The sequence below is a fragment of the Numenius arquata genome, chromosome 1 (genome assembly GCF_964106895.1).
Source record: "Numenius arquata chromosome 1, bNumArq3.hap1.1, whole genome shotgun sequence".
Classification (NCBI taxonomy): Eukaryota; Metazoa; Chordata; class Aves; order Charadriiformes; family Scolopacidae; genus Numenius; species Numenius arquata.
This window is the reverse complement of record NC_133576.1, coordinates 114790014-114817991: the sequence shown is the minus strand read 5'-3', so window position 1 is coordinate 114817991 and position 27978 is coordinate 114790014. Positions and strand designations below refer to the sequence as shown.

The 27978-nt window shown below is 38.9% G+C and overlaps 1 protein-coding gene across 1 annotated transcript; it reads right to left on the bottom strand.

Moving 5' to 3' along the window:
- Positions 1-275: 275 nt before the first annotated feature.
- Positions 276-27978, bottom strand: CCDC169 (coiled-coil domain containing 169). The gene is made up of 8 exons (XM_074158247.1): positions 27902-27978; positions 21665-21747; positions 20813-20923; positions 20680-20720; positions 7720-7818; positions 7472-7525; positions 3709-3785; positions 276-378 (listed from the first exon to the last, which is right to left on the bottom strand). Exons 1-8 carry the CDS (start codon positions 27976-27978, stop codon positions 276-278), a joined length of 645 nt encoding a protein of 214 aa, XP_074014348.1.

Sequence of the window (27978 nt, the reverse complement as noted above, 5' to 3'; positions counted from 1 at the left end):
ACCTAACATATAAAGGACTTAAGTGTTTCCAAGGCTTCCTGAATCACTGATGAGAATCAGAGTGGAAAGGGTCAGAGATCACCAGAATAAAGGTGCCAACTAGAAGAACAATTCCTTTAGGCAGAGGAACACTTACATTAAGGCTGCCAAGAAGACATACCGATCCAGGTTTGGCATTATAGGATGGCACAAATACATTCATTTTCAATTTAGAAACTTCCTGTTAAATTAAATTTTTTTAAAAGCGATTGGAAGGTCTCGTCATTAATATTAAATCAGTGCTTTAGTTTTGGAAGCTGCTTCACTCCTACAGTCTTTTTAATCGATCCTTTTTGAGGATTAACGATCTTCGTGTTTCCTGGAACACTGCATCTCCCTCTGAAAGAAAATGGGTGAAGTTAGTCATCAAATGTCACACTCTCTGTAAGCTTTAACCGCTAGAAATTTGCATGCCTTTTACATTTGCATAACTGATTACTATTGTGAATTAATAAACCTGAGAGAGGAAAAAACAAGTATATTTCTGGCTTTGCAGGCTACTAGAGCATCTAATTATTCTGCATACAATCTCAATCCTCATCTCATCATTCCTGACTACTTCCTGTTACCTAAATGATGGCATTTGAAGAACATGAACAGAATACTAAACAGTTGCACAAAGAGAACAGTAACTGGCGAAGGAGACATGTTCATCAGTTACATAATCCCCATTAGGGAATGGAAAAACACTTCATGTACCAGGTTTCTGCAGGTATTCCACTCTGGAGACCCATGCTCTTGAGCCCATGATCTTACAAAGGAAATGCTGCCAGCAGACTTCTGAAGTGGTACTCATCATACATACATACACCACCTACATATGCTTCTCTCCCTGTTCATTACTACAGTGGACAGACAGCACTTGACATATTCTAATGACTATATACAGGGTTTCAATGTCTTTCTCAAGTAATAGGTGTTCTGAAGGAAAATATATTGCAATATCACATCATTATATTCATGATGGCAGCCAGAGAAATACTTTGTTATATGGCAGAAGTTGTGATGACATGATCTGCGCAAGTTTCAAATTTCTGGGCAAACAGCCCACAAAGCTGTCCCTGCGGCTGGCTAGTGTTCTTGAGATTGACACATCCTTTGTTCCACCTCCCACAAGCAGTCATGGTCATGAAGGGACAGCTGCCCCCACAGAGGTATGGAGCTGCTTCTATTCAGAGCTTGGAAGATCAGAACCCAAGGCCCCATTTTGCTCAATAAACAATTGATTCTTCAAATTCAAATTGATGGATTACTCAAAATCAATTGATTAATCCGTAGTTCACTGTAGAGCTGGACCAAGCAGACAGAATGGAATTCTGCAGGCAGCAAAACCTCTTTCCACTCAGTACCAGCTGGACTTAACAGACTTAAAGCCAGGTAGCTGCAGCCAGTGCGGTGTTGAAACTGAGCTAATAAGCTCTGCTGTATGACTCAGTGTAACAGTAAGGGCTCAGAAGGACATTAAAGTGGCTGCTCAGATTGCATCAGAGACATAAGTCATCAAGCCATCCATGGTTTTTTCCCCAGTTGTCAGCTAGCCCCATGAAATACCATAAAAAGGACTGCTACCGAACTTGGCTTCTGTGTTTGGATGGCCAGGAAACTGAATGCGTCAACAATTAGTGTTCACAATTACTACTCCAAAATGTTTCACTGTTGCTTTAATATATAGATGGGGTTTTTCATACCTGTACTTATAGTTAAAAAACATTAAAAATAGTTTCTTAGTATGGATTGAAATCCAATGAAAGTGGGTGTTTTCTGAAAGGCCAACAGAAGTGAATAAGAACTCTGGCCAGAAAAATTTCAAATTATTCTCAAGAACACATTTATTTTCAATCATGCATGTCTTCTGTTATTTGAATGAAATTATTTCTCATTAATGTCAGCTTGAATGAACAACCTTCAGGTTGTAAATCAAAACATAGTTAAAAAGGAGTAATGTAACAATGGCTGTGTTAACCTTGTGATGATCAATGGGTGCTTATTTACATTCTAGTATTTCCTTAAATTACAAACTATGCCAAATCCCCATTCTTATCTCTGTGTTGCCAACTAAGCCCAAAGTTTGACCTGAAAGCTCCAAGTCACTGGTTATAAAAGCCAATGCTTTGCAAACTGTGTTCTTTGCCACTAAGGAAAATGTAAAAGATGAACAATTCCCTTCATATGTGTAAAGTACTTTAAAAAGTTAAAAAAAAATCCTCTGAGGGAAAATGGGTTGAAAGGGGATATTTTGTTATAATACGCATCTTCTGGGAACAGCAATTACAGGACACTTTCTTTCCTTTATACTTTATTTCTTTTATAATTTATTTTCTTTTGTTTGACATAAATTACAGAAATGCACTGTCATACAATTTCAAGGTAAGTAATAGTCTACTAAAATAAGTTACTAAAAAACCCAACATAATTACAGATCAGTGCTAACCCTCAGCAAATCGCAGTATCTGGCTGATGATATTTAATCTCCCAGCAGAAACAGTGAATTCTCCTAGTTCTAGCTTCCTGACCTTCTCCACGTGAGCCATGTTAAACATCCCTGGGGTCAGAAGCAACACACTGGCTATATGGGGTACCTCAGACCCATACAGTGCTTTTTCTGTATTGAGAAATTTAAGTTATAGACATTAATTCATATTGTACAACATTAATTCATATTCTACTAATATCCTCTCCTGAAGCATGAAGGTCCACTGTTTCAATTTATGAAATCCTGTGATTCTGTGCTTACACAGAATAAAAGGATAAAGCTGGTAAGAAAATATGTCTACACAATTTCAAGTTTATAATTTACTCATTACATTTTCAGATGTTCCCAATACGTATTGTGTGTGCTCATTTTAATAATATAGGTAAGTGGGCTCATGGAAGAGTATTTACTGTGGGATGCTAAATACATAGAAACCATACCAGCTCAGAAACTCTCCAAAAAGAAAGTATTTGGGAGAGTTCCAAAAGCAAATATTTTATCTGCCTCCTTACACACTTTTGCAGTCATCTACTTATGGCCACTGGAGGCAGGATACTGAATCCGACACACTTTTGATATGATTCCCTATACTCTTCATACTTTATATTCTTAACATTTTCTGTTCACTTAAAAAATAAATCTCCTCCAATTTCAAGCTTTCTCACAAGCATTACAACCAGAAACTAATTTTATTTCTATATAGTTCAGAAACTTAAATTTCTAGCCCATATAACTAAACAGAAATCTGTTAAACAATGAAGCCTTTATATATTGTCACCTAAAATCACTCACATTATCATCAAGAAAAGCTTTACAATCTCTGTTGGCTAAAAAAGACCAAGCAAGGCATATATTTAATTGAATTACTGACAATGGACTAAAGGGTATACTTCTTGCTCCCAGCTGTGCAGTGATATAGAAAAAAATGATCCATTTTAAACAGAAGTTGGAAAGGAAGAACATCAGAGGAACTGTAGATTTCAAAAAGGCCACTTAAGTGTATTTTCGATATTGCAACATACTTAGTAGTAAATAAAACTGATTGAAAAGCAGTATCAAATATGATGTTAAGATTAATATTTTGTCAGTAATATTATTCTCAGCAATATTTACCACGGAGAGTTGCAATATTCAAAACACAGTACTCAGCGTAAAATAATAAACCAGAAAACAGAGGGAATATAAAGGAAATTTACCTCAGTATCTTGTTTTCTCCCTTGTGTGTCAGAGCATCTGTTTTTTGCCTTTCAACAATTTTAAGTGAAGCTGATGTCTGCAATAGCCACATTTTTAGAAAAGAAGTTAAATCCTAACCACATTCACAATTAAGGAAGCAAAATATTTCCAAACTAATTTTGACCCACTATGGTCTTACTGCCATGAAGTACTTTGAGCACATATTATATTGATGTGTTCTTGATCTGGGGAATTGACCACATGCCCAAATCCCTTGCTGTGCAAAACCACCTTTATTTATTAAGCTGGATGATCAGAGAATATGTAATTTCAATCCGCATATTTTTGGTCATACTGCCTATAACTCCACATTTTCAATGAAGAAGCATTATATTTTTAACATACTCTGAATGGGAAACCAAACAAATTATAGTGACTTAGTTGTATTTTTGAATGATTTAAACTATTAATTAGGAACAGGAACTACTTTTAAAAAAAAAAATTAAGAAAGCATGGAAATCTCTGCATACTCTGGCAGTGTACATTACTGGCCATACTGAAAGAACCCCAATTGTTACTCTTGGTATTGCATTTGACAGAATCTGAGCAGGATTAAATCAGTTGGTTCTCCATTCCTTGGCTCACAGGGTTCCTCCCTCACCCAGCACTTGCTGGCTCATCCAGTTGCCTTTACTAGAACTGCCTTTAAGAGGGACAGCTACCCCATGGACAGAAAACCAGAAAACACAGAAGGTTTAGGGCTTCTCTGGCTGTTGTGCACACTCAGGTTGTCCAGTGTAAGTGAATGGAATTTCTCAGCCCCTTTAAACAGATCCATCAGGAACACGTAATAAATATATGATAATCATGATATACGAAGTATTGGCTACACCAGACCAGTGAAGCCTTTTTGAAAGCCTAGAGCTGGATTTTGGGGCTACCTAAACAAGGCTCGAGGTTTGGATTATTACATTACATTACAACACTACATTTTGTAGCATGTGTGAAAACATCTTGCACTTATGAGAAAGAAATCTGGCACTCAAAAGAAGCATGTTTCACTGCTTATGACAAAGGTTTCTACTTTCAGGAATACTTCCAGGCAAGTATTCCTGACCCAGTCATAGCAAAGTCAGCTACAACTAAAGCAGAGTCTTTTCAGAGTGCAAACGTAAAAATTGGATAGGATCTGCACAGATTTACTTCCTCGAAGGCAAGAATTTTTTTGCACTGAAGGAACTGTAGTACTAAAGATGGTGGCTAATATAATTTATCATCTTTCTGAGCAGATTCTGTGATTCTGTGACACATGAGGCAAGACCTATGCTACAATTGCCTTCACTGATTTTTTAATTTATATAAATATAGAATGCCAGTTGTTGCACAGGCAGCTTTCCAGCTGTACCTATCTATAATTGCGGGCTTCTTTCTGCAAAGAAATCCCAATCACAAGTCAGGCTCTACTACACTAGTAAAAGTTTGTGGTAGAAATCTGGCCTGAAAGAATAACCCTTTTAAAGATCTGCTATCATTTTTCTTTGCCTGCTTCTCAAACCAATTTCTGAATACCACCAGAAAGTGCTTTGAGGTTTGTGGAGTCCAAATCCCAAACCATAATTTTTTCAGATTAAAAACAAAACAAAATAGCAAACAAAAATACACCATAAACCATTGGTGCCTCTAGCATTAGTTCTCAAGTTTGTGAAATCTTCAATTTATTTTAAAACTATCATTTTAAATTGACTATATCTTGATGGACCCAGGCAAGACAAATAACAAAAGCACTCAGACATATACTTATTTTCTAAAAAAGCAGAAAAGCACTCAATAATAAAAAGGGTAAATAAAAGAAATGGCTGCTCAGAAGCATCTCTCTCTTCTGCTTCTGCCACAGGCTTCAGTAGGGATACAAAACAAAGTAGAAAAACACCCAAAACATCTAGGAACTTTTAACACCTACCAGTAAAAAATTCCATTCTATTATCTTTTTTTACTGAGAGCTATACAATAGCACAAAGATAATGAAGAAAAAAAAGGCCTAAAACCCCATTATATCCATTCTCTATAGCTAAGAGAGTGTCACTGGAATATATTGTTGTCACAGAATAACAACATTTACTTTGGAATGTATGGAAAATGTTAGTCTATGGGTAAATCCTTCTAACTCAACTGCTGCCAACATTACTGTGCAGACTCCAGAACAGTGAAATTTTGATACATCTGAAAGAGTCCGGACTGAATGTGAGTTTACTTCTGCCTCTAATGTTAAATTGAACTGCTAAAAAGGAGGGCTTACATACCATCAAAGTCACAGCAGAACAGGACCTGAAGAGACCTGATGAGCCACTGATTCCGTTGCAACTAACAGTCAACCATGATTAGGTTGACTGCCATGTTCACATTAGCAATGTAAATGGTAGATGTCTATTCTAAACTACTCACCTAGGCTCTGCTTATGGCTCAGGAAGAGAGACAGGTAAGTCCCTGGGAAATTCTTTTCATCTTGATCTAAAGCAGGTGTGATGGTTTGCACCTTAAACATGTTTCTCTCCATAGATTACAGAGGATCCCTCTACAACTACTTTAGATTGGCTGTTTAACATTCTGAGAACTAAAGATAGGGAGATTAATCCGAAGATGATTATTTTGCTCTCCTGATTCTGAAATCATGGGGGTAAATAATTGATTACTGAAAATATAATGCACTAACTACCTTGAATTTCAGTGGCAAAGTCCCTAATGCCCCATTTAAGCAACATGCCAGTGCATATACCTCACTTCAGATAATGTTTTATGCATATTTAAGTGCTTTTTGAGGCAGCTGAACATGGGCACTCCTTTTGTTAGCATGTTAAGTAATAAAATCATCTTTTATTCCTTCCTTCCTCCAGCAGCTCCCAGTTTCACTGTTAATGCAAAGATACTGAGCATTTCCTGGGCTCTTTCTTGGTTTCATGTTGGAAAGATAGTTTAAGCAACTATTTCAGATTTCCCAAAGCAGTGTTGAACCACATAAGAGATGCAGTTGCTCACTGTGAAAACACATGGAAACACTGATAATTACAGCCTTTCACCCCAGTTAGCTGTGACAGGGATTCAGTGACAATCATTCCTGAGTACGACACTAAGCTATTACTTTTACAGTATTCAGGAATTAAGAGCTCTTTCAGAATAGGTACTAGAAATCTTTACAGGTCCCTCTAAAGGTTCCTTCAGTTTGTAGTACCAACTTTTATGTATTACATATCTGCAGCAATAAAATTCAACCTCTGATTTCACATAAACAATGTATCTTCTCTTATAAATTTAATTGAATTATGTGCTGTATTGTCATTCTCAGCTGGCTGGCTAGCTTGTCTTTAAGAGAAAAAAGGGGAAATATGAAAAAGAGGAATTGCTACCTAAGGTGGGCGTCACCACTGCTAATAATTTGGTTCTGTTCTTTTCAACTGAAACATTAAATTAACATAGCAGTCTTGTGATTAACGGATGTGCAAGCAAGTACCTGGAAATTGCTTCAGCTTTCTCAGTTACGGGCATTCTGACTATCCTTGGGAACAACGAAACTTCAATTGATACAAAAGCAAAAAAAAAAGTATTTGAAAATAAATAAACCATAGCTATCTTTCAATTTCTACCTCTTAAAAATTTTAAAAAGCAGCTTTTGTAATGGATTTGGTAGATGAATGAAGTGATTAAAGACTTTGACCTAATGGCATTAACTGATATTAAGAAAGCATACTGATTTTTAAAAGTCATTGAGTTGCACATTTTTTTTCTTACCTGTAAGATCTCTGAGAGGTACATGCGCCGCTCATCGTTAGCTTTGTGGTAAGCCTACATTTAAAATAAGGGATATAGGCTACCATTAATATATATTATTATTTTGAAAGTTGAATAATACAGGAAGAAACAAATATACAGCAGAGCTTTCTTCCAGTAACTTATTTTGTGTAACTATTGTGTTTTCCACACACACTGTCAGACAACATAATAACTTTATAGATTAGCGGCATACAGTGATTACAAACCTTTGCTTCCTGTTCCAGTCTAAGTTCATAGTCTTTTAGCTGATTCTGAAGACTTCTCTTCTCTTCTTCTAGTTGTTTAAGAACTTCCTTTAAGGAACCCTGTGGTTATAGTAAATAAAAAGATGTTTTACAAACATTTCCATTCTGTGTAAAGATACCATCACCATAGTCCTTATTCTTCAAGCATGATGTCTGTCACTCTATTTGCTTCCTGTGCACTTTTTGTTTACATGGTTCTGACTGGCCCACTGCAGAGACAAAAGCAATTAACCATATGTTACAATTATAAGTTACACGCTACACATTTCCACTGTGTTAAAATGATACAGACATGGTTTTCCACACTGTAGCTCCTCGATAGGTTAGCAAAGTCACCTTGTGGTGACCAGACAGAATTGCTCCCTGCTTCTAACCAAAGCTCACTCTGATGGCTCCTTTTTAGTAGGAGGATTTCAGATCTCACCTGCACATGCATCTTCAAGCCACTTGCCAAAAGAGCTGCTGCACATGGGATGTCAAAGATAACCCCTAACAACTTGGCCAGAAAGCAGTATTTTGTGGGGAAACTACCTGTCTTAGGTGTGTAGCCATTTACCTTATCTACAATTGGGATGAGCTAGAGTAACAGTGGTAGAGTCCGTTATGGTTACTGGCACTGGCCAGTTCTTTGTTTGCTGTATAGTGGAAGTAGAATGCACACCCAAGCAGGTCCCCCTCCATTTCTAACACAGGAACTGCATTTCACAATCCCCTTCAAAAATTGATCCACTCCATCCAGTAGAGACACTCTTATTGGGAGGCCCTAATAGTAGATGGCTTTTTTAATTCCTTCCCTTAGATTACTGAAGGTCAGTTTGTACCCGCTTGTTCTTGTATTGAAATCACCTTTAAGGTAACCGCTCTTCTTCCTCCCTGGTGTTTGCCCCCAGCACGTGCAGACAGAAAACAGGAACATCTTTTTGCAATATTCATTTTACCAGGATAAATAAGCTGAGCTTTTAAACACCGTCTCTCACACAGCAGGCTGTCCTTTCATCTAACCATCATAGTAGCCCCTTTGTACACCAGGCTAGATCTCAGCCTTCTTACAGCTGGAGAACAGAACCAGCATGCAGTACTCCAGTAGCCCTCTCACTGCCTTAAACAACATCAGTAATCCTTCTTTATCTGTACAGACAAATTTTAGGATTGTGTTTTCCTTTTTCACAGCTGCACGATGATGGCTCACAGTCAACATGGGATCAGCTGGAATACCCAGATTCTCCTCTGCAGCTACGTACAGGTGATCAGCTCTCAATTAATAATAGAATTTGTTTACGATTTCCTAAATCTTTTAGTCTACACTATTACATTTTAATCTCATTTTTAACAATCTAGTCTTCAGTGTAATTCTTTTTCTAAACAACATCCAGATTCCTATTATATTACATAATTGGTATCAGGAGAAAGATATCATAATCTATTTCTAATTTGTGTATCAAGGTCATGCATTAAGCGTTAAGAATTGTCCTAAACCTGGTCCTGGAAGAACTCTGCTTGTATTTTCCTAGCAGCCTCTTTCACTAGCCACCGTTATCATCTTCCATTTTCTAGCTCTTGACTCCCTCAGCAAATCTACTAATTTTCATTTTCTCCAAATTAATCAGTCACTTTCCATACGACACGGTATCTTTATCAGAGGTCACAGTGAACAAGATTACTTTATTTATTGTGACAAAAAATCTATTGTTTCATCACAGAGTGCCAACAGGTTTTCCTGCCATGAGCCACTTTTAGTAAGTCCATATTTCAGTCTGGTTTTGCAACAATTATTCCTCTCTCTGTCTATCTTAAAACTAAAAAAATAGATTTTCTTTTCTCCAATGCACACAATGCCATCACGCGCAGCTTTATTAAAACCACTTGCTATCAGATCAGTGATGTAGCAAGACAGTTCTTTCAGAATCCTAAGGCACAGATTACCCATTTCCCTCAATTTAAGCATACCCAGCTCCTTGAGTTTTCCTTAGGATCTGGTTACTGTCATTTCGTCTTCCAAGCATTTGCTGACATCAGCTATTTCTTCCTTTGTTCTGCATTTTACTGTTTCTGCCTTTACTGAAAATTTAGGCAATATACACGTTTAATTTAAAACAAATGAAATCATGATCACTTGATCTGACAGTTTTTATGACTGGCCTTTCTGCAATGTTATTCTAGATTTTCAAAATCTAAACCAGCATTTCCTCCTTTTTATCCAGTATTTTCTGACAAAATGTGTAACTATCACATCCACTGCGATCTGTGCCTCATCATTATTACTAGCACTTGGGTTTCAGTCTTTATTTACAAGTTTTACATATGATGCAATTTCTGGAAGTAATCTAGTAATATTATATCCAAATTCATCCATCCAAATTTTATATTTATATCTATATTTGACTTTATGGATGGGATGTAATCTGAGGTGAGGATATCTACATTTGAGTTCTATATGCAAACTAAGGTCCTACCAAGAGTCACAGTCAACACAATTGCTAACGCGCAGAGGTTCATCCAGCTGAGCAGCTGAAGAGCTCAACTCAGTTGCCATCTGAGATGCCCTAGAGTGCCAAAGACATTCATGTGTGGCAGATATGACACAGGTTACAGGAGACATGTCCTTCTGGAGCAGCAGTGGGCTACTCTGCACTGAAACATCTGCAACTATTTACACAACTATTCCACTTTGTTTACACAACTATTCCACTGAAAATGCCTACTTAGATAAATCTATATACAACTCCCTATACTCAGCTGACTGTATTAATTAGACCTGCACTGCCTGTAGAAGGAATTAAAGATCTAGCTAAGAGGTAGACACATACATATAGAAAAGAAAATATCAGTGTCCTAATATTTAAGTGAGTCATATTGTTTCATTGTAGATTTCAATATTATTTCCCAATATTATTGTGATTAAAATTTGTTTTCCTTTCCATCCTCAAGGTGAATTAATCCAAACAGATGATGAAGAAATAAAAAATAACAGTAATGTAAAAGTCTCTCACATCTGCTACATACCACATCTATCTCTGTTTTGATCTTTCCTGCCAAGTGCGTACCTTTAATACTTATCCCATCATGTTTTCATTATAAATCCTATTACATTTCAGGCTAGTCAGGTTCTTATATTTGTCTGCTTAGGCTCCCTGTGTAAAATAAGTATCTGTTTCAGAATTTTTGTTTCTTTTATTTCTAACTAAAGCATGTCCCTAGTCAGAATAGCTGAATCCGTTCACTTTCTGTACTGACTACCTTACCATTGCCTTAATAATCAGTTATTCCTTCTCATGACCTCAATGCTTTACTATGCCTTTATTTACCAGATTTTTCCTGGTAAACATGAAAAGGAGGATAATATGACTCTCTCCAAATATTCGCTCCTGCTTTTTTGTGGAAATTTCTGCCTATTTATCATGCAAGCATCAGATCCAGAAGATCCATGCATGGTTTATTTCTCGGAAAGCTTATGAATGCTTGCTAATGGCAAAAAAATCCCAAACATAAGTTAAGCGTCAAGTGATCAATACTGGGTCCAGTCCTGTTTAACATCTTCATTAATGGTTTGGATGATTGGGCAGAGTGTCCCCTCAGGTAGGTTACAGATGACACCAAACTGGGAGAAGTAGCAGATACAGCAGAGGGTCATGATGCCATCCAGGGGGGCCTCAACAGGCTGGAGAAATGGGCTGACAGGAACCTCATGAAGTTGAACGAGGAGAAGTCCAAAGTCCTGCACCTGGGAAGGAACAACCCCATGAGCTGATATATGCTGGAGGCTGCCAAGCTGGAAAGCAGCATGGCAGAAAAGGACCTGGGAATCCTTGTGGACAACAAGTTGAACATAAGACAGCAATGCACCCTTGTTGCAAAGAAGGCCAATGTTATCCTGGGCTGCATTACTCAAAGCATTGCCAGCAGGTCAAGGGAGGTGATCCTTCCCCTCTGCTCAGCACTGGTATGGTCACACCTGGAGTGCTGTGTCCAGTTCTGGGCTCCGCAATACAACAAAAACATGGACATACTGGAGAAAGTTCAAAGAAGGGCCACAAGGATTAAGGGAGTGGATGACCTCTCCTGCAAGGAAAGGCTGACAGAGCTGGGACGGTTCAGCCTAGAGAAGAGAAGACTGAAGAGGGATCTTATTAATGTATATAATTACCTGGAAGGATGCTGCAAAGAGGACAGATACAGGCTCTTTTCGGTGGTGCTCAGTGACAGGACCAGAGGCAATGGGCACATGATGAAACACAGGCTCCCTCTGAACATCAGGACACACTTTTTTACTGTGAGGGTGCCCAAGAACTGGAATAGGTTGCCCATGGAGGTTGTGGAGTCTCCCTCCTTAAAGATATTTTTAAAACATGTAGATATGATCCTGGACAACTGGCTCTAGGTGACCCTGTTTGAGCAAAGGGGTTGGACAAGACAACTTCTAGAGGTCCCTTCCAACCTCAGCAATTCTGTGATTCTGTGACCATTTTATTGTTACAACTGTGCCTTCCATCGCTCAGTCAGCACCTTGGTCAAACAAATTCAACTTCCATTTTTTTGGGCATCCACCCAGCACAGTCTTCTTTGGTCTATTCCAGAGTGAACTTGAAAATGTCATTGTCACACAAAAGATTACATCACTCTTATAAGAGCATTTTCATTTCAGGTCCATAACTTATATCCTTGACTTTGGACATCATCAGGACACTCTATTTTCTGGATGTGTAAAGTGATAGTCCTACTAATGGTTTCTAACAGATAGCACCAAACATATATATATATATATCTGCCTCTTAGATGTCCCTGTTTGAAATCTCCAGTCTTCTCCTTTCTAGCATCTGCAAATCATTGCATCTTTTATTCTTTTTCACATAATTTTTTGTACATGTTACTTATTCAGTTCCAAATCTTATTTTTCACAAAAACATTGTTACTGAGATTTCCGTAGGAATGATTTCCATTAAAGTCAAGGTTTTGCAGGAACATGGCAAAAGGCACAGTACTTTTAAAACACATTGCCAAGAGAGAATAATCCCTCCCACTGTTAAAAAAAAAAAAAAAAAAAAAAAAGAGAGATACAGAAGAGTTATATCTTTCAAGAATGTTTTGCATATGACTGAACTGTTATTAACTTTAATTTGTTATAACGGACACACAGGAGACATGGAAAAAATGATTTTTTTTTGTTTTTTTCCTGATTAGAGCAGAAGTATCTTGGATAGAGATGAAATCTTTGTCCTAATACAGAAGGCTCCTACAGTCAGTGTTGGCCAATTCAAGGAGAAAAAGGAAGCTGCAGATTAAAGAGAAGATGTGGCTAAGTTCCACTGGGGTCATGTGCTATTTCATTACAATATCAGTGTCTGTATGGAATTAAAAAAGACAGATAGAGAAGGCCTCAGCACTGTCAAGCTAGGAAACTATTTTTTTTTGCCTTATTGGCCTGACTGCACATTAAAGATTATAAACACGTGACAACATATTTTGTACAACATATTTTGTACCACCTACAACATATTTTGTACCACCACAGTAAGCCTGAATACAGTAAATACAGAAGTTCATGCTGCTCTCCAGATTTGTTCTGTGTAAATCCACAGCCCACTATTTATTTCCTCACTATATTGTCCATCAGTGTTATGTGAGTCAGCAAGACTTGGTGTTGCAGCTGTTAGTCACAACAGAGCAATTTGGTATCTCCTCAATGATAGTACTCATCTAATTTCTTTGAGTTCTTTCACCTACAAAGTAAAATACTTTTGGATCTTTTTTATCTTTTTTTCATTTAATCTTTTCAGAAGCGCTGTCTATTTTTTGCTGCCAATGCAGCTGGTCCAGTGCAGATGCCTGGGCATTCATTCAGATCTGGAGCAAGGATCACATCCAACCACAAGCAAACAAATGGTGCACTACACTGCTTCTGATGAGCAAGCAGACGGAAATAGGTTGATAATGTGACTTAAGTACACAGTTACCATCCCTACAGTATGTGGGTGACTCACAATTTTTAATGTACCTACATTTACAATTTTCCTGTGACATAAGGAAGTTATAAATTACTCCCAATTTACAGATTGGGAAGTAAATCCCAAAATCAAAAAGGGACTAGAGCGCAAATTGCACTTGAGGCAGAACTTAACATCCTAATGCTAATATAGCAATGTATGAAATGTCTTACATTCCTAACATCTGGTTTTGTCATATAACTTAGGCAGGCATCTGAGTTGTTGCTATTGTGGTTGCCCATAAGCACAAGCTTAATCAAGCTACTCAGTTTGCTGCTGAAAGACTCTATGGAGTCTCAAAGCAAAGCCTCCTGGTGGTCATCTCCCTAATGGGACACAACCTGAGCATGCTCCATCTACATTACATGAGGAAGGAAATCTCTTCTGTCTAACAGCCTAAAAATCAATCCACAAAGAAATTAGATAAGTTACATTTTAGTCCTCTGCCACCCAAAGAGCTTGAATTCTCATATCTCAAAATTCCAAGAGTGCCCTTCCCATCATACTTAACTACTGCTGAGATAATTTTTGAAACCAGGCTGTTAATCAGTCAGAAATGCAAAAAGTACGTGGATGGAGAAGGAACAAGTGAGAAAGGCTGCAAGGTCATGCCTACTTTTGGAAAGGAGACAGGATTTCAGACACAATGGTTTTCCATCTATGCTACACACTGTTATGAATCCCAATCTCTGCCAAACTGCCTTTCTCCCAGTTAATACCCAGGAAACCTAGGCAGCTGAGTTACGAAGCTGAGTTAGGACTGGCTGGAAGTTACCTCACACCCCTACTTTCAAGGCAGTAACTGAAGAACTAGCTGAGACCTTATGTGTCTGAAGTCTTTAGCTGCTGCACAACAATATAAATCAAGAAGCAGGAAACACCAGCGTATGAATGCAGCCAAATCACTAAGGGACGGATTTGCCTTTCCTGAAATCTGTGGGAAGTAACAGAAAGAAACCTCACTGAAACAGATTCAGTTCTTGATGCTTATGGTTCTATGACCAGCTTAGCATTTAATACAGTAAAACAATACAAAAGCTGAAGCTCACAGGAAACAGAGTTTAAAGCATACAGTAACCCAGACTTGAAGCAGACTTCTTGAAGCACAGAAAAGTCTCCATGGAAAGCAAGGGCCAGCGAGAGTTCAAGAGAACCAGAATTTCACTGAATTTCACTGAATTTTTAGAGTTGGAAGGGACCATAAAGATCATCTCATCCAACTCCCCTGCTGAAGCAGGATTGCCCAGAGCATGTCAGAGCATGTTACTCAGGACTGCATCCAGGCGGGTCTTGAAAATCTCCAAAGAAGGGGACTCCACAACCTCCCTGGGCAGCCTGTTCCAGGGCTCTGTCACCCTCACCGTGAAGAAGTTTCTTCTCATATTTGAGTGGAACCTCCTATGTTCCAGCTTGTGCCCGTTGCCCCTCGTCCTCTCACTGGCAACCACTGAAAAGAGTCTGGCTCCCTCCTCCTTCAACCCACCCTTTAGATACTTATAAGCATTCATAAGGTCTCCCCTCAGCCTTCTCTTCTCCAGGCTAAAGAGTCCCAGCTCTCTCAGCCTTTCTTCATAAGGGAGATGCTCCAATCCTTGAATCATCCTCGTTGCCCTTCGCTGGACTCTTTCCACTAGTTCCCTATCCCTCTTGAATTGGGGAGCACAGAAGGAGCCTCCCAGTTATGCAGCACTCCCCTAGAAGGAGAAATTGCCATCAAAACTCTAGGATGAACCAGTAAGATAAATTCTGAAAAAGCTTTTTAGAAGTGGTTTAACTGAATATTGAAGTGTTTTTTGAAGTTAGATTTATTATAGATTCTACTAAGCCTTGAATAGCTGGACAATGTATTCCTGAAAAGGAGACATAAGCTGACTAAGGGATTTAACCTGAATTTAAGATCCTTAGTTTTCAATAAGTCGTCCACGTCAAGCCACTCTGAGCAAGCTGGTAAGCTAAAAGACACACCGAGATTTTAAATGAATACTTTCTTCATGTAGTGGAATTTTGCAGGGCTTAGCAAGATTCACTCTCAGAGCAATGATACATTAAGTCTTGTGTCCAACAGTGACCAAAGCCCAGAGTTTCACAAAGGGAACACCAATTCTCCAGTTCTTTTTGTCACACAATTTCCTTTTCATTCGACTGAAGTTACATATTTGGCTTAACACTTGCCAGAAAATGAAATTATACAGAATGATACTGCAGCTGAATTTTAAGCCCACCCACGTAAGTTGCTCTCATTCTGGATTCTTCCTTGCCCTGCTACCAGTGGTAACAGAGCAGACAATTTCTATCAATCATTTCACAACAGACAAAGTGACAAATCCATGGCATCATCAAGAGGCTCAAACTTGCTTTCATAAGAGCCCAGCTCATGCAGACTATTGATCCTTATGGCAATTTGCTTTAGCTCTAAGCCTCTTTAACTTTTCTCCATGAGTTAGAACAGAAGCAATACATCTGTCAGTCGTGTAGGAAAAAACCCAACAACACAAGAAGCCTTTGCAATCCATTCTGCTTGACATTTTAAATCAAATGAAGTTTTGTTTAGAAAATAAACTCCCTTCACTCCAACACTAGGAGCTGATATTCATCAGCTGATTTAGCTGAATCTTTTAACATATCATTTTAAACTCATCGAGAGCAAAAAGTAATACTACATCTTTAGCTTTAATGTAAAAGAATTTATGTTGATATCAATAAACTCACTAGTCATGTGTTACTGAAAAAAATGATACACAAAAATTATTTAGCACAGCTAAATTTCTACATAGAATATGCACTTGATATATATACACTAGATCCTGTAACGGCTTCAGTACAGGTGAAGAAAGGCTCCCTATACTTGTCTAAATGCCAAGTGCCCCCTTGTGGTTACCATCATCTCTATATTCGAAACTAGACCGAGTGCTGAACTACATGAACGCAACACATCCTGATAGCACCAGACATTGGCAATGGCCAGGGTAAAGAACTCAGCCTGGAGACTTGCTGGGAAGTTCAGGCTCCTTCAGTGTAATAGCTGCGGGACTCTGCTACCCTAAGTCCTTATGTCAATGGTCTCCACAGCATTGCTCACAGAGGTTATCTGCTGACTTGGGGAGGAGGAAGTTAAAATGGAGATCTCCATTGCTGTGGTTCAGATTGACAGAACGAGTCATTGCTGCCTGAAACATTTCACTTACTGTCTCTCCTGGTAGGCCTGAAAAAGGCTAGAGATTGCTTCTTTATACATTTTCTCTGGAAGATATCCCAGGGTCCCGGTCAATTATTAAGGAATTCTTGAGAACAACCAGCTAATAATGTCACTTGACTGCAAGATTTTTCTTTTCTTTGAAATACAAAGTGTATTCTGCCTCTGTGAATACCACAGAATGATTTGAGTAAAATAAATCTGCTGGTTTGTGCAAGGCCACCAGGAGGAACAACTAATGCCAACATTACAAGGAAAGGAAAAAATGCAAATCAAAAAGGTCTCTTGGAGGCATCCAAAATACTTGTTTGAGGTCAGATGAAAGGAGTAGAAAGGGGAAGTCTGTGAGGAGGCTGCATACAGCTTAAGGCAGTCAGACCAAACTACAGTATCCAAATACTTCCAAGTTTCACAAAATGATAGGATAACAGATTCCTTTTTTCCAGAAAGCTGCTGGTGACTTAATCCAGCAAGAGCAACAAGGTTAATTTAACAGTGACTTGCTAGGAGAATTGTCAACATTTCCTATGCCATTATCAAGTGCTGATGTTCCCTATGGGTAGTTATCAACACCTACTGAAATACAAAATCTTTGTTGTGTGTTTTTATAAACCCGAGATTCCCCTCCTGTCATGTTGCCAACACCTTCTGCAGCGTGACACTACTACCACACTTTCTGCTTACAGTTTAAAACCGACTGCAAAAACCCTGAGGTGGCTGTGTGAGGGTCTCAGTTTTGTGGTCACTGTGCTTTCGGAAAGGCAGCTTTGCAAAGCAAGTATCTGGCCCTTAATGTCAGAATTTTCTCAGCTATGGTGCTGGACATTCCTGAAAATGGTGATTTATCACAGAAACCTTTGTGCCTTGGCTAATCTTAACTGGAGTGTTGCTAAGGCAATGCTATCAGGAGTGTGCTCTTCTGAACTGATTTTGCAGTATGCTTTTCAGTATTTGCATACTAAAGCTGCTATCTAGGGATTCTTTCTTGCAGAAATGGTGAGAAAGAAAGGAATAATTTTCTTTCCGCTTATATGGGAAATTATGCTCAGCAGAGTATGTATTTCACCAAAACTCATTTAATGAAAAAACGCGAACAAATGAATGCAGCATGTTTAAGAGAGGCAAGTAAAACTCATATCATGTTATACTTCAGAGAGAAGGCATTCCTTCTATAATTATTTCTGAAGTATTGTATGACATTTGTATTATTCATTGGGACACGAAGGAAATTACTGACTAAACAGTTTTCACTGTTGGAACTCCCTTGTGCTTGTCACTGTTTAGATTGCTTTAAATCTGCCCTCAGTACACAAAAAATATTTTCTAAACCCTGGCTGTAAAAACTTTGTGTGTTGAAGGTACTGGTTCTGCACTTACTGTCATGTGACACCTACATGATCTTTTTGAAACAAAAAAAAAGGATTATCTCAAGTCAGTATAACTTCAGAATGATAACCATATATTTAAATGGTTTAGGGGTATTTTTAATAGCAAGGAATCAGTCATCAGAACAATGCTAATTCTAAAGCAAAAATAGTGCAAGCCATCTGCAACAATTACTGCAATTTATCAACACAGAAAATCCTCTGTGCTTCCTTGTTCATCACTCCAGAATTTGCATTTGTATTCTTCTCTTTCATTCAGGTTTTTATAGCCTGCTGACTGCCAGGGTCCCTGATGACTAATCTTTTTTCATTTTCCCTGTAGTGCTTGATATTGAGAAAATATTTTATGCTACCTATCTCTAAACGGGATGAATTACTCTACAGACATGTTTTTCTCCTCCTATTGACTATGGTAGGACATTAAATGACTAGCTGAGTGAGATAAATCTCTTTACCATCTTTGAGATATCTCCTTTGTTAAATACAGCTAAAATTGCTTACGAAGTTAAGAATTATTAGAGGTCCTTCTAATTACTCTAACTGCATAATTCTAACTTTCTTGGGAACACAGGTTAAAAAGACTTGCAAATATTATTTAGCGTTGCTCAAAACAAAATCTGCTGCCTACTGTTACCGTATTCTAGAAATTATATCATCTTGCTGGAAGAATCACTTTGCTATCTTTCCACAGAGCTTCATATGCAACTGCCAGTTGAAAGCTGAATATCATAGTGTACTTTTGATTGAACACACACACACACACACACCATTTTATACATACCCACTCTCAGCATTTTTACTTTGAGCAAATGTAGATTGATGACTGCCTGCAAAGCTCTTTGTTTTTCTACACCCACTCACCACATCTGCTCTTTATTCTCATCTGTGGAGAAGCTAAATATTCCCCTCTACTCCCCTGAACAACTCTCAAAAACATAAAAGGATTTGGATAAACCTATATGCTTAAACACCACAAAATGATCTGTGTGATTTTTTACCAATGTTTTATCTCTGAAAATTTAAAGGAAAAAAAAAAAGCAGCTCTGCATTCTCCAAGAGTGTCTGGAAATATACACTGATTTTTCTGATAGCCTCAGTGGAACAAAAAACCCAACAGCAAAGCCCACAAAATACATCAATTTTCTTCCCCTCTTTCCATTTCCTGAAAATCAAAACAAGGGAAAATGAAACATTTCACTAAATCCCTAAGCGCTTTTTTTTCCCCTCTGGCTAGCAAACAGAAGAATGTATTCACTCTAAGCTGGAAGGCTGAAGGAAGGACTTAAGAACTGCAGAAGAAAAACCTATGGCATGGCTCATTGGCTCCAGGCTTCCCTACGTGTCACTGAGTAAGTCTAGGACTCTCCAAAGGAGTCTTCTAGACTCTTCTAGCAGTATGAATCTTTCAGTTGTGCTGTCATTCCTTTACTTGTGGGAAAAGTAATTAAACCTCTCAGAACCACAGCTCATAGGTGAGGAGGCAGGGCAGCATTTAGTAGGGATTAGAAATGTACTGGATTGATGCAGCCCAGCTGCTGGTAAAGGAGACTATGTCACTGGTAATGACTCTTTGAGTGCTTGGCAAGGTGTAATAGGATTTGTTGAGAGAGTACTAGCAGTTGGGTGGAAATAAACATTTCCGATACTGTAAGCATGTATGCCAGTCTGTGCATTACAGGCTGACAGGAATAACGTTGTCTGAAGCAGACTCTACTGCAAATTTTCTAGATTAATGTTCTATCATCTCCAAGACTTTTCAGAATCAGAATCAGAATCAGAATCAGAATCGTAGTGGTTGGAAGGGACCTCAGAGATCATCGAGTCCAACCAACAGTAAAAAAAAAAAAAAAAAAAAAAAAAAAAACCACCACAAACAAAACCACCACCCACCACCTGAACACACAACAACAACAACCAAACCAAAAACCATCACCCACCCACACAGCACCCCACCACAAACCAGTAACCTTGGACACTAGAGCATGCCCTGAAGAACCATGTCTACACGTTTCTTAAATACCTCCAGGGATGGTGACCCCACCACCTCCCTGGGCAGCCCATTCCAATGCCTGATAACCCTTTCAGTAAAGAAATGTTTCCTAATATCCAACCTGAACTTCCCCTGGCGCAACTTGAAGCCATTACCCCTTGTCCTATCATCTGTGACTTGGGAGAAGAGACCGACCCCCGTCTCTCTACAGCCTCCTTTCAGGTACTTGTACAGAACAATAAGGTCTCCCCTCAGTCTCCTCTTCCCCAGACTGAACAACCCCAGCTCCCTCAGCCTCTCCTCGTAAGACTTGTGCTCCAGACCCCTCACCAGCTTCGTTGCCCTTCTCTGGACAAGGGTTGTAATACTCACCACAGGCATTTGATCAAAGCTGCGAACAATGGACAATTTATCTACAAATAAGCAGAAAATGTGACCCATTGATTCAATTTCAACATATGAACACTAATTCTAGTGAAAAACAGTTATGAATACCCATTTCTACCTGCTGGATTGCCACGTATAAGCTCCATCTTCTCTTGAAGAATATTAATTTGCCTTTCCAGCTGTTTGTTCAATTCTACTTGTGTCTCATATCTGGTTTTCCATTCATTACCTTAGAAAGAAATACAGGGTTATTCTGTTTTCTAGATTATTTCATCCATTTCAGGGGGCCTATAGGAGAGATGGGGAGGGACTCTTTGTCAGGGAGTGGAGCGATAGGACAAGGGGTAACAGTTTTAAACTGAAAGAGGGGAGATTTAGATTAGATACTAGAAAGAAATTCTTTACTGTGAGGGTGGTGAGACACTGGAACAGGTTGCCCAGGGAAGCTGTGGATGCCTCATCTCTGGAGGTGTTCAAGACCAGGCTGGCCGGGTTTTGAGCAACCTGGTCTAGCGGGAGGTGTCCCTGCCCATGGTAGGGGGGTTGGAACTTGATGATCTTTAAGGTCCCTTCCAACTCTAACCATTCTATGATTCTACAATTTTTTCAAACAGTTCCTGCTATTTTCTGGACACTGTGAAAGTCTCCATTTAGTAATCCTCATAATGAGGAATTTTGCATATAAAAGAGCTTGAAAATGTAAATCAAGGGAATTTTTCACTGGGCTTACTGTGGTCAGAATATTAACCAACTCTATGCATTCATGTTATTCATAGTTTCACTAATAATTAAAGCTAACATGCAGCATAAATTCCTTAATTTCAGATTTGCAACATCAGACCTGTAATAGTCATGTTTGAAAAGGGAAAACTTCAATTTCCAAATAAAAATTTGTATCTCTGTATCTACCCAAATGAATTAATTTCCTGTGTTTCCCAATCAATTAGCAAGACTGTTGCAATTCACTTACCTTCATCTTCAACACTGCTAAGTCTTTTTTCCAGTTCTGTTACTGTATTTCTCAGTTCAAATACTGAGACTTCAAGCATTTGCCTGTGGTATTTAGAGAAGTCAATAAGTTGTCTATTGCATTAATCTTATTATTAAAATTTAAAAAGAATAAATTGAACATATTTTCAATTCTATTGGTCTTCCCTGTGTAATTACATCATCTTATCCATGGGGTTTTTATGTATTTTTCTCTACAGATACTACAGTGCCCTAAAAACAATAGAAACATTTCTGTTTTGTGAATAAAATTATTTATAAAAAACAAGACCAACATTTCCTAAAATTTAATAACTGTCTAGCAGATCATCAGAATTAAACAAATGTAGAGAAGACAATGGCTTTAAATTTTCATCTAAAAGAACATGCCCAAATAATGTTTTTGAAAGAATATGCCTGAGATGTGCTATTTGAAATTTTGAATTAATTCTTCATTTTGACTCACTGCTCAATGATTAATAGTTATTTTTCAAATTGTACCCATAACAAACCCAATCAGAGCATATCATGTATTATGACTACCAGAAAAGAAAGCCAGCAATTAAAGTAAGATGAGTGTTACAGAGAAATACTGGAGCTAAAGCCACCTTTTTTTTTTTTTTTGATATCTTAAACTCAATCTTATATATATATTAAAAATATATTTTGCTTCTGTATACTGGTCAGGCAGCCAGACAACTGACAATGGAAAACCAGACTCTTTCTGCGTTGGAAAATATCAAAAGCAGAAGCTAGCAGAGGACTTAGTCTAATGACAGCCAAACCCACCTGCATGCATCATACAACGTGTTGAATGACTCTTATAATTTTAAGTGGCAAGAAGGTAGTTCAGTGTGCTACAATGAATCATCTGATCTCAATCATGCCACGGCGAAATTACTGCTAACTAAATTATTGACCACATTTATGCCCAGTTGTTTTTGGAGATGTCTATGGAGAAATGCTCTTGCCTGTAAGATTCCAACAAGTCAGCCCACACCAGGATAACTGCAATAAAAACACAGCGCAACATAACGCAAGAGCAGTTTGTGATTTTGTCCTTTAAAGTGAACTTTGGAAGGCCAAGATTTCAAAAAACAATCAGTGGTTCTTGGGTACCTCCATTTTTCAGTGCCCAAATTGAGATATTTCAAAAGAACTGAGAACACAACTCTCCAAATAAGGCCATTTGGAAATGCTTTACAATACCAATATGACATAGAAGTCTTTTAAATCTTAGCCTAGTTCATTAAAACACGCAAGAGAGAAAATCATTATGTTGTCCTATTTTTTGGTGTTGTTTTTTTTAAAGGTGGGCTTCCATGTCAACATGGATCTTCTCTTTCTGAACACGTTCATAAGGAGAAATGCTCTTTAAGAAATAGTTAATTAGCCTATGAGAAATCAAAGCTCTGATGACAAAGCTGGTCACTAAGAAATTGTATCACCTGTTGCACTCCTCATGTTCACATTCAGTCGCTGACATTTGTTTTCCATAGCTTGAAACATCAAATTTCAACTAAAAGCTGCAGAAGCAAACCAACCAATCTTAAACCAAAGAGGTGTGCCTGGAATGGTGAGGGCTGAAGAGCTGAAATAACAAAGAAGTGTAAAGAGGAGTAATTTAAGGTAATTAAAGTAAGTTTTTAGTGCAAGAAACACACTGGAGCAAAGTAAGACAGACATCTTGAAGGGCAGGGCAGGGGAGCGCGGGGTCTTCCAATCCCTCCTTGCGCCATTGCCCTTTTTGTGCCTACCAATGTTAAATTAGATAGCGGGGACATAGGCAAAGAAATAATGAAAGTACTGGTAAGTTGATGGAGACAAAAAGGTTGTAGTGAAAGCCCCAGCAAAAGATAGACTTGAAACATGAGTCAAAAAAAGCTTAGATGCAGGAAAATCGAAGGAAATCTGTTTGCTTCTGCTATTTGCTTCCACTCCAAATGAATAGAGGCAGGTGACTAGGAAGAAGAAAGACAAAATCTTACTACATTGCTGGTATCATTCTGATACAAATAGGTATGATTTCTATAAAGCAGATTTATATCAACGTCTCAGTGCTTGGAAAAGAGGAAATTATGTCAACAGTGAGTGTTAAATGGGATTTTTGGAAGGAAACAACACTGTAAATTAGACATGGTCAAAGCTGTAACTACAGCTGACCTGTATCAAAAATGAAATTGTTTTCCTTTTCAAACAAATCCTAACTAGATGCTTAGATGGATGCAGAGGGATAACACAGGAAGAACGAGTTCTTTAAATCCAGTGTTTTCAGGTTTTAATTTCTGTTACCATTCCAAGAATATATACAACATTTCTTACATTAGATTGTATTATTCTTTCTGCACCATTAGCAAAACTACCAGCCAACTTCCAATTATATTTTGTCCTGATGAAAATGTGTACAGAAATGATAAATTGTCAGTTATCAGACTGTAACTGCTACATTGACAGAAAGTCTTATTTTCATTTGGCAACTGAAACTAGTTTTTTTAAAAAATCTAGTTTTTATTAAATATACTCCAATACTCCAATAGCACCAAGAAAGTAGCCAGAGTGGAATCTCTCTATTTTAGTCAGTGTATATGCAGTAAATTACAGTCCCTGCACTGACAGAGAAGGGATGTAGAAATAAATCACTTTTACCAACTTGATAAATACTTCCGTTTTTTATTGTATTGGAGTACTTTGCATTTCTGGAGTTATTTCTAATTGTGATAGAAAGTGACGGTGAGGTCATGTATCTGTTACTGGGAGTTTACTGCAGCTGCATATAGCCACCTGCCCAAATAGAGACTTGGTCTGTACTTGGACTGCGGTGTGACTTTATCTGCAACCTCGTTAAACATAATCACACATATTTAACACTTGTGAATCCTTCCCGTAACAATGGACAATTTACAATCACAGAAGAAAGCCCATAAATCCTGGAAGCTCACATTTAAGTCATCAGGGGAACTTAACTATATCCTTGCATGCTAATCATAACAAGAAAGCTCTTGCAAAGCAAAGGAGAAAAAAGGGCAGTTCAGAGAAGAAGGCTGTGATTGAAACGACAAAAGAAAAAAAATTGCTGAGTCTCTTTTTAAGACAGTTTACAGGTATTATTTTACTTTAAAGTGACAGCCACTTAGGATGAAAGCCATTTTCCTGCACGTTTTGCTATCCAGATCTGGATATCTGCTACATGTTATCAGGCAAAAGACTGCCTGAAGCCATTTTCTATCGTGGAGAGGGAAACCGGTGAAATATTACAGGAGAAGCTCATGACAAATCATCAGTTCTAGGGCATCAGCTCTATAACGCAGCAGACCTTTATGGATTCCTGTAGAAGACAAAATACATAGATGCCTTCAGAACCTACAAACAAAGCAGAAACAATACTGCGTGGTGCAAAAAGCACCACAGCGAAGAGCATACCCAGTATTGAAAGCTACAGACTTCTGACACTTGCAGTCAGCAGTCTGCTGGGAAAATGCTGCAGCTTTCCTTGCCAGAAAAGCCACAGAAGCTGAAATCTCACAAGCTGAATTAACACACAGCTCCATCAACATTAGTAAGTAGGTGATATGCATAAATATATGGCTTTAAGACCTCTTTGTCTGTTAAGTATACCACAGTATTATATGATTTCTCTCTCTCAGAAATATTTGCGATGACATTTCACAGTCAAAACCTGTACTGAATCTTGATAACAGTAATTCAGATTCAGATTTAAACTTGCTTTCATTAAAGCCTTTGAAAGATTTCCCAGTATTACATCCACAATCATTGAGAATCAGTAGGTACTTTAGGTACAGACCCCTTATAGACATGGATGATTCAATTTACTCTTTGAAGTAAAAATCTCTTCTTCATGAGTGTTAAAGGAGAGTGGTAGGAGGCCTGTTAGCAAACTGCCTAAATGGCATAATAATCAAATAAACCAGTAAAAAGACGACAAGTGTGAGATGGCTGTGAAGGAATGCAGATAGCTATCTGCAAGCCAGTCATCCTCAGACTGCTTTATACCCAAAGGAGAGAAACAGGCACCTCCTGGGGTGTGAGTCATCTCATGCTAAAACAGCCAGCCAAAGTAGGTCAGATGAATCACACCTTCACCGAGCCTTTCTGTATTCATTGCTATACATGCCACTGCTTTAGATATAGATGTCTAACAAGCCTGGTCATTAACAGTTATGTTGAACAAACAACTTCAATGAAATAGGCAATAATGGTATTGTCTACTTGCACACACAAGATATACATGGGAAACAGTTGTAGAATCCACCTGAAGCAGCTAGTCTTTTACTGCCATGCCATCACAATAAAGGTTTTTCTTAAATATATATTTTCCTTCCATCAGCAAACAAGTCACCACTTCACAGTGTGTCCTGGGCTTTGGGCCCAGTCTTGCAGAAGATTCTCAGGTACATTAGCAAGAACTTAAGGCACATAAGAATCCAGGTTCTCATTAATTAAAAAAATAAAATAAAATTAAATTAAAATCAGATCAGTGAAACAAAGCCAGTATCGTTCTGCTTTTTACCTGAACACCCGTAATATCAGGACGGTGTGTTAGGTAAAAGAATTGGCGCATGCGGAGGATAACACATACTACACTGACACACTACTGTTCGGGAGACTTAGTAAAAGGACATTTGCTTACATACCAGTGCAAGTACATCCATGCTCCTTTTTGTGACATTTTGAATGCAGTAGCTGCCTAACCATTTTACTCTCTTAATATTGGTTTCCCCCTTTCTATTAGTGAATAAACACTTTATAAAGTTCACAATTGCAGGACTAGTTTGAAGAGAACCTGCAGCTCAGACACTGAAAGAAACATTGACCAGGGGGAAAAATCAGTATGGAATAAAATGTTTGAAAATGGTATGGAAATGTAAATATTAAGGGTCTGACTTAAGGTAACACAGGAGCTTCTGACAGTTTCTAACTTTTAATTTATTAACATTCAAAAGGCAATCACGTTCTTTAACACAGGGAAAAATGTGTAACTTCCTAAGCAAACTGGGAAAAAAACCCAACCTAGAATCCCACCACTGCCTGAGCATCAATAATCATCAGAGCACTGAAACACCTGCTGCATAAGCAAGGGGACTAACTGGTAGCAGTAACAAGTCCTCATCTTCTCTGCAAATGGCACGAGAGAGATACCGTACCTTCCTTGTAGGTTTCAAAGACATTTACTGATAGTAGAGAAAAGTGAAATCCAGCTTTCCAGTTTTATTCAACATTGTGGAAAGAAGTGTGTTTAAAGAGCACTTTGTCCATTTGATTCTTATTCCCCAAAACAGGCACGAGGTCTTTTCTGCTCTTACACCATCGCGGCTTCCAGTCCCAGTGTACTGGTTTTGGTTGGGATACAGTTAATTTTCTTCAGCTGATACGATGCTGTTTGGATTCGTGATGAAATCACTGCTGGTAACACAGGGATGTTTTAGCTCTTGCTGAGCAGTGCTTACACATCAAGGCCTTATCTGCTCCTCACATCCCCCTGCCAGGGAGCAAGCGGAGGGTGCACAAGAAGTTGGGACACAGCTGGGACAGCTGACCCCAACTGACCAAAGGGATATTCCACGCCACGTAATGTCATCTCCAGCAGCGAGAACTAGGGGGAGGTGGAGTTTGCCAAGGCTGCCGCTGCTTGGGGACTGGCATTGGTCGGCCGGTGGTAAGCAATGGGTTTTTACGACATCACTTGCTTTTCTTGGGTTTGTCTGTTTCCTTTTTCTTTTTTACTTATTAAAGTGTCTTAATCTCAACCCCAAAATTTTCTCACTTTTACCCTTCTGATTCTCTCCCCATCTCACTGGGAGGGGAGCGAGGAAGCGGTTGTGCTGCCTTCTGCTGTTAAACCATGATGCCCAGTCCTATTCCCCAGCCCTGCACAGTACCAGCCTCATTTTTGGCTGAAATTATTGATCCTCCTTCTTTGGTCTCCTTCTGCCAGTCCCAGCCCTTTGGCCAGCTGCCCCTATGGCCCATCACGTGCCCCACACCGTCTCCCCAGTCCCAACCGTGTTACCAGCACAACCCACCGAGCTGTGGGCCCTCCTGTGTAGAGCCCCCAGGCCGCTCCCCACCCACCGCATCAGCCGGAGCACCCGCCTGCGGCGACGGCCGCCATTTTGCCGCAGGAAGGCGGCAGGAGCCCCCGCACGGCCAGTCCTTCGGGGCGGCTCCCCGGCTGCAGCCCCGTTCCCCGCCCGGCACTCACTTCTTCCGCCTCTCCCGCCCCAGCTCCAGCGCCAGGCGGTCGGGATCAGCCGCCCAGCCGCCGCCGCTTTCCCCCAT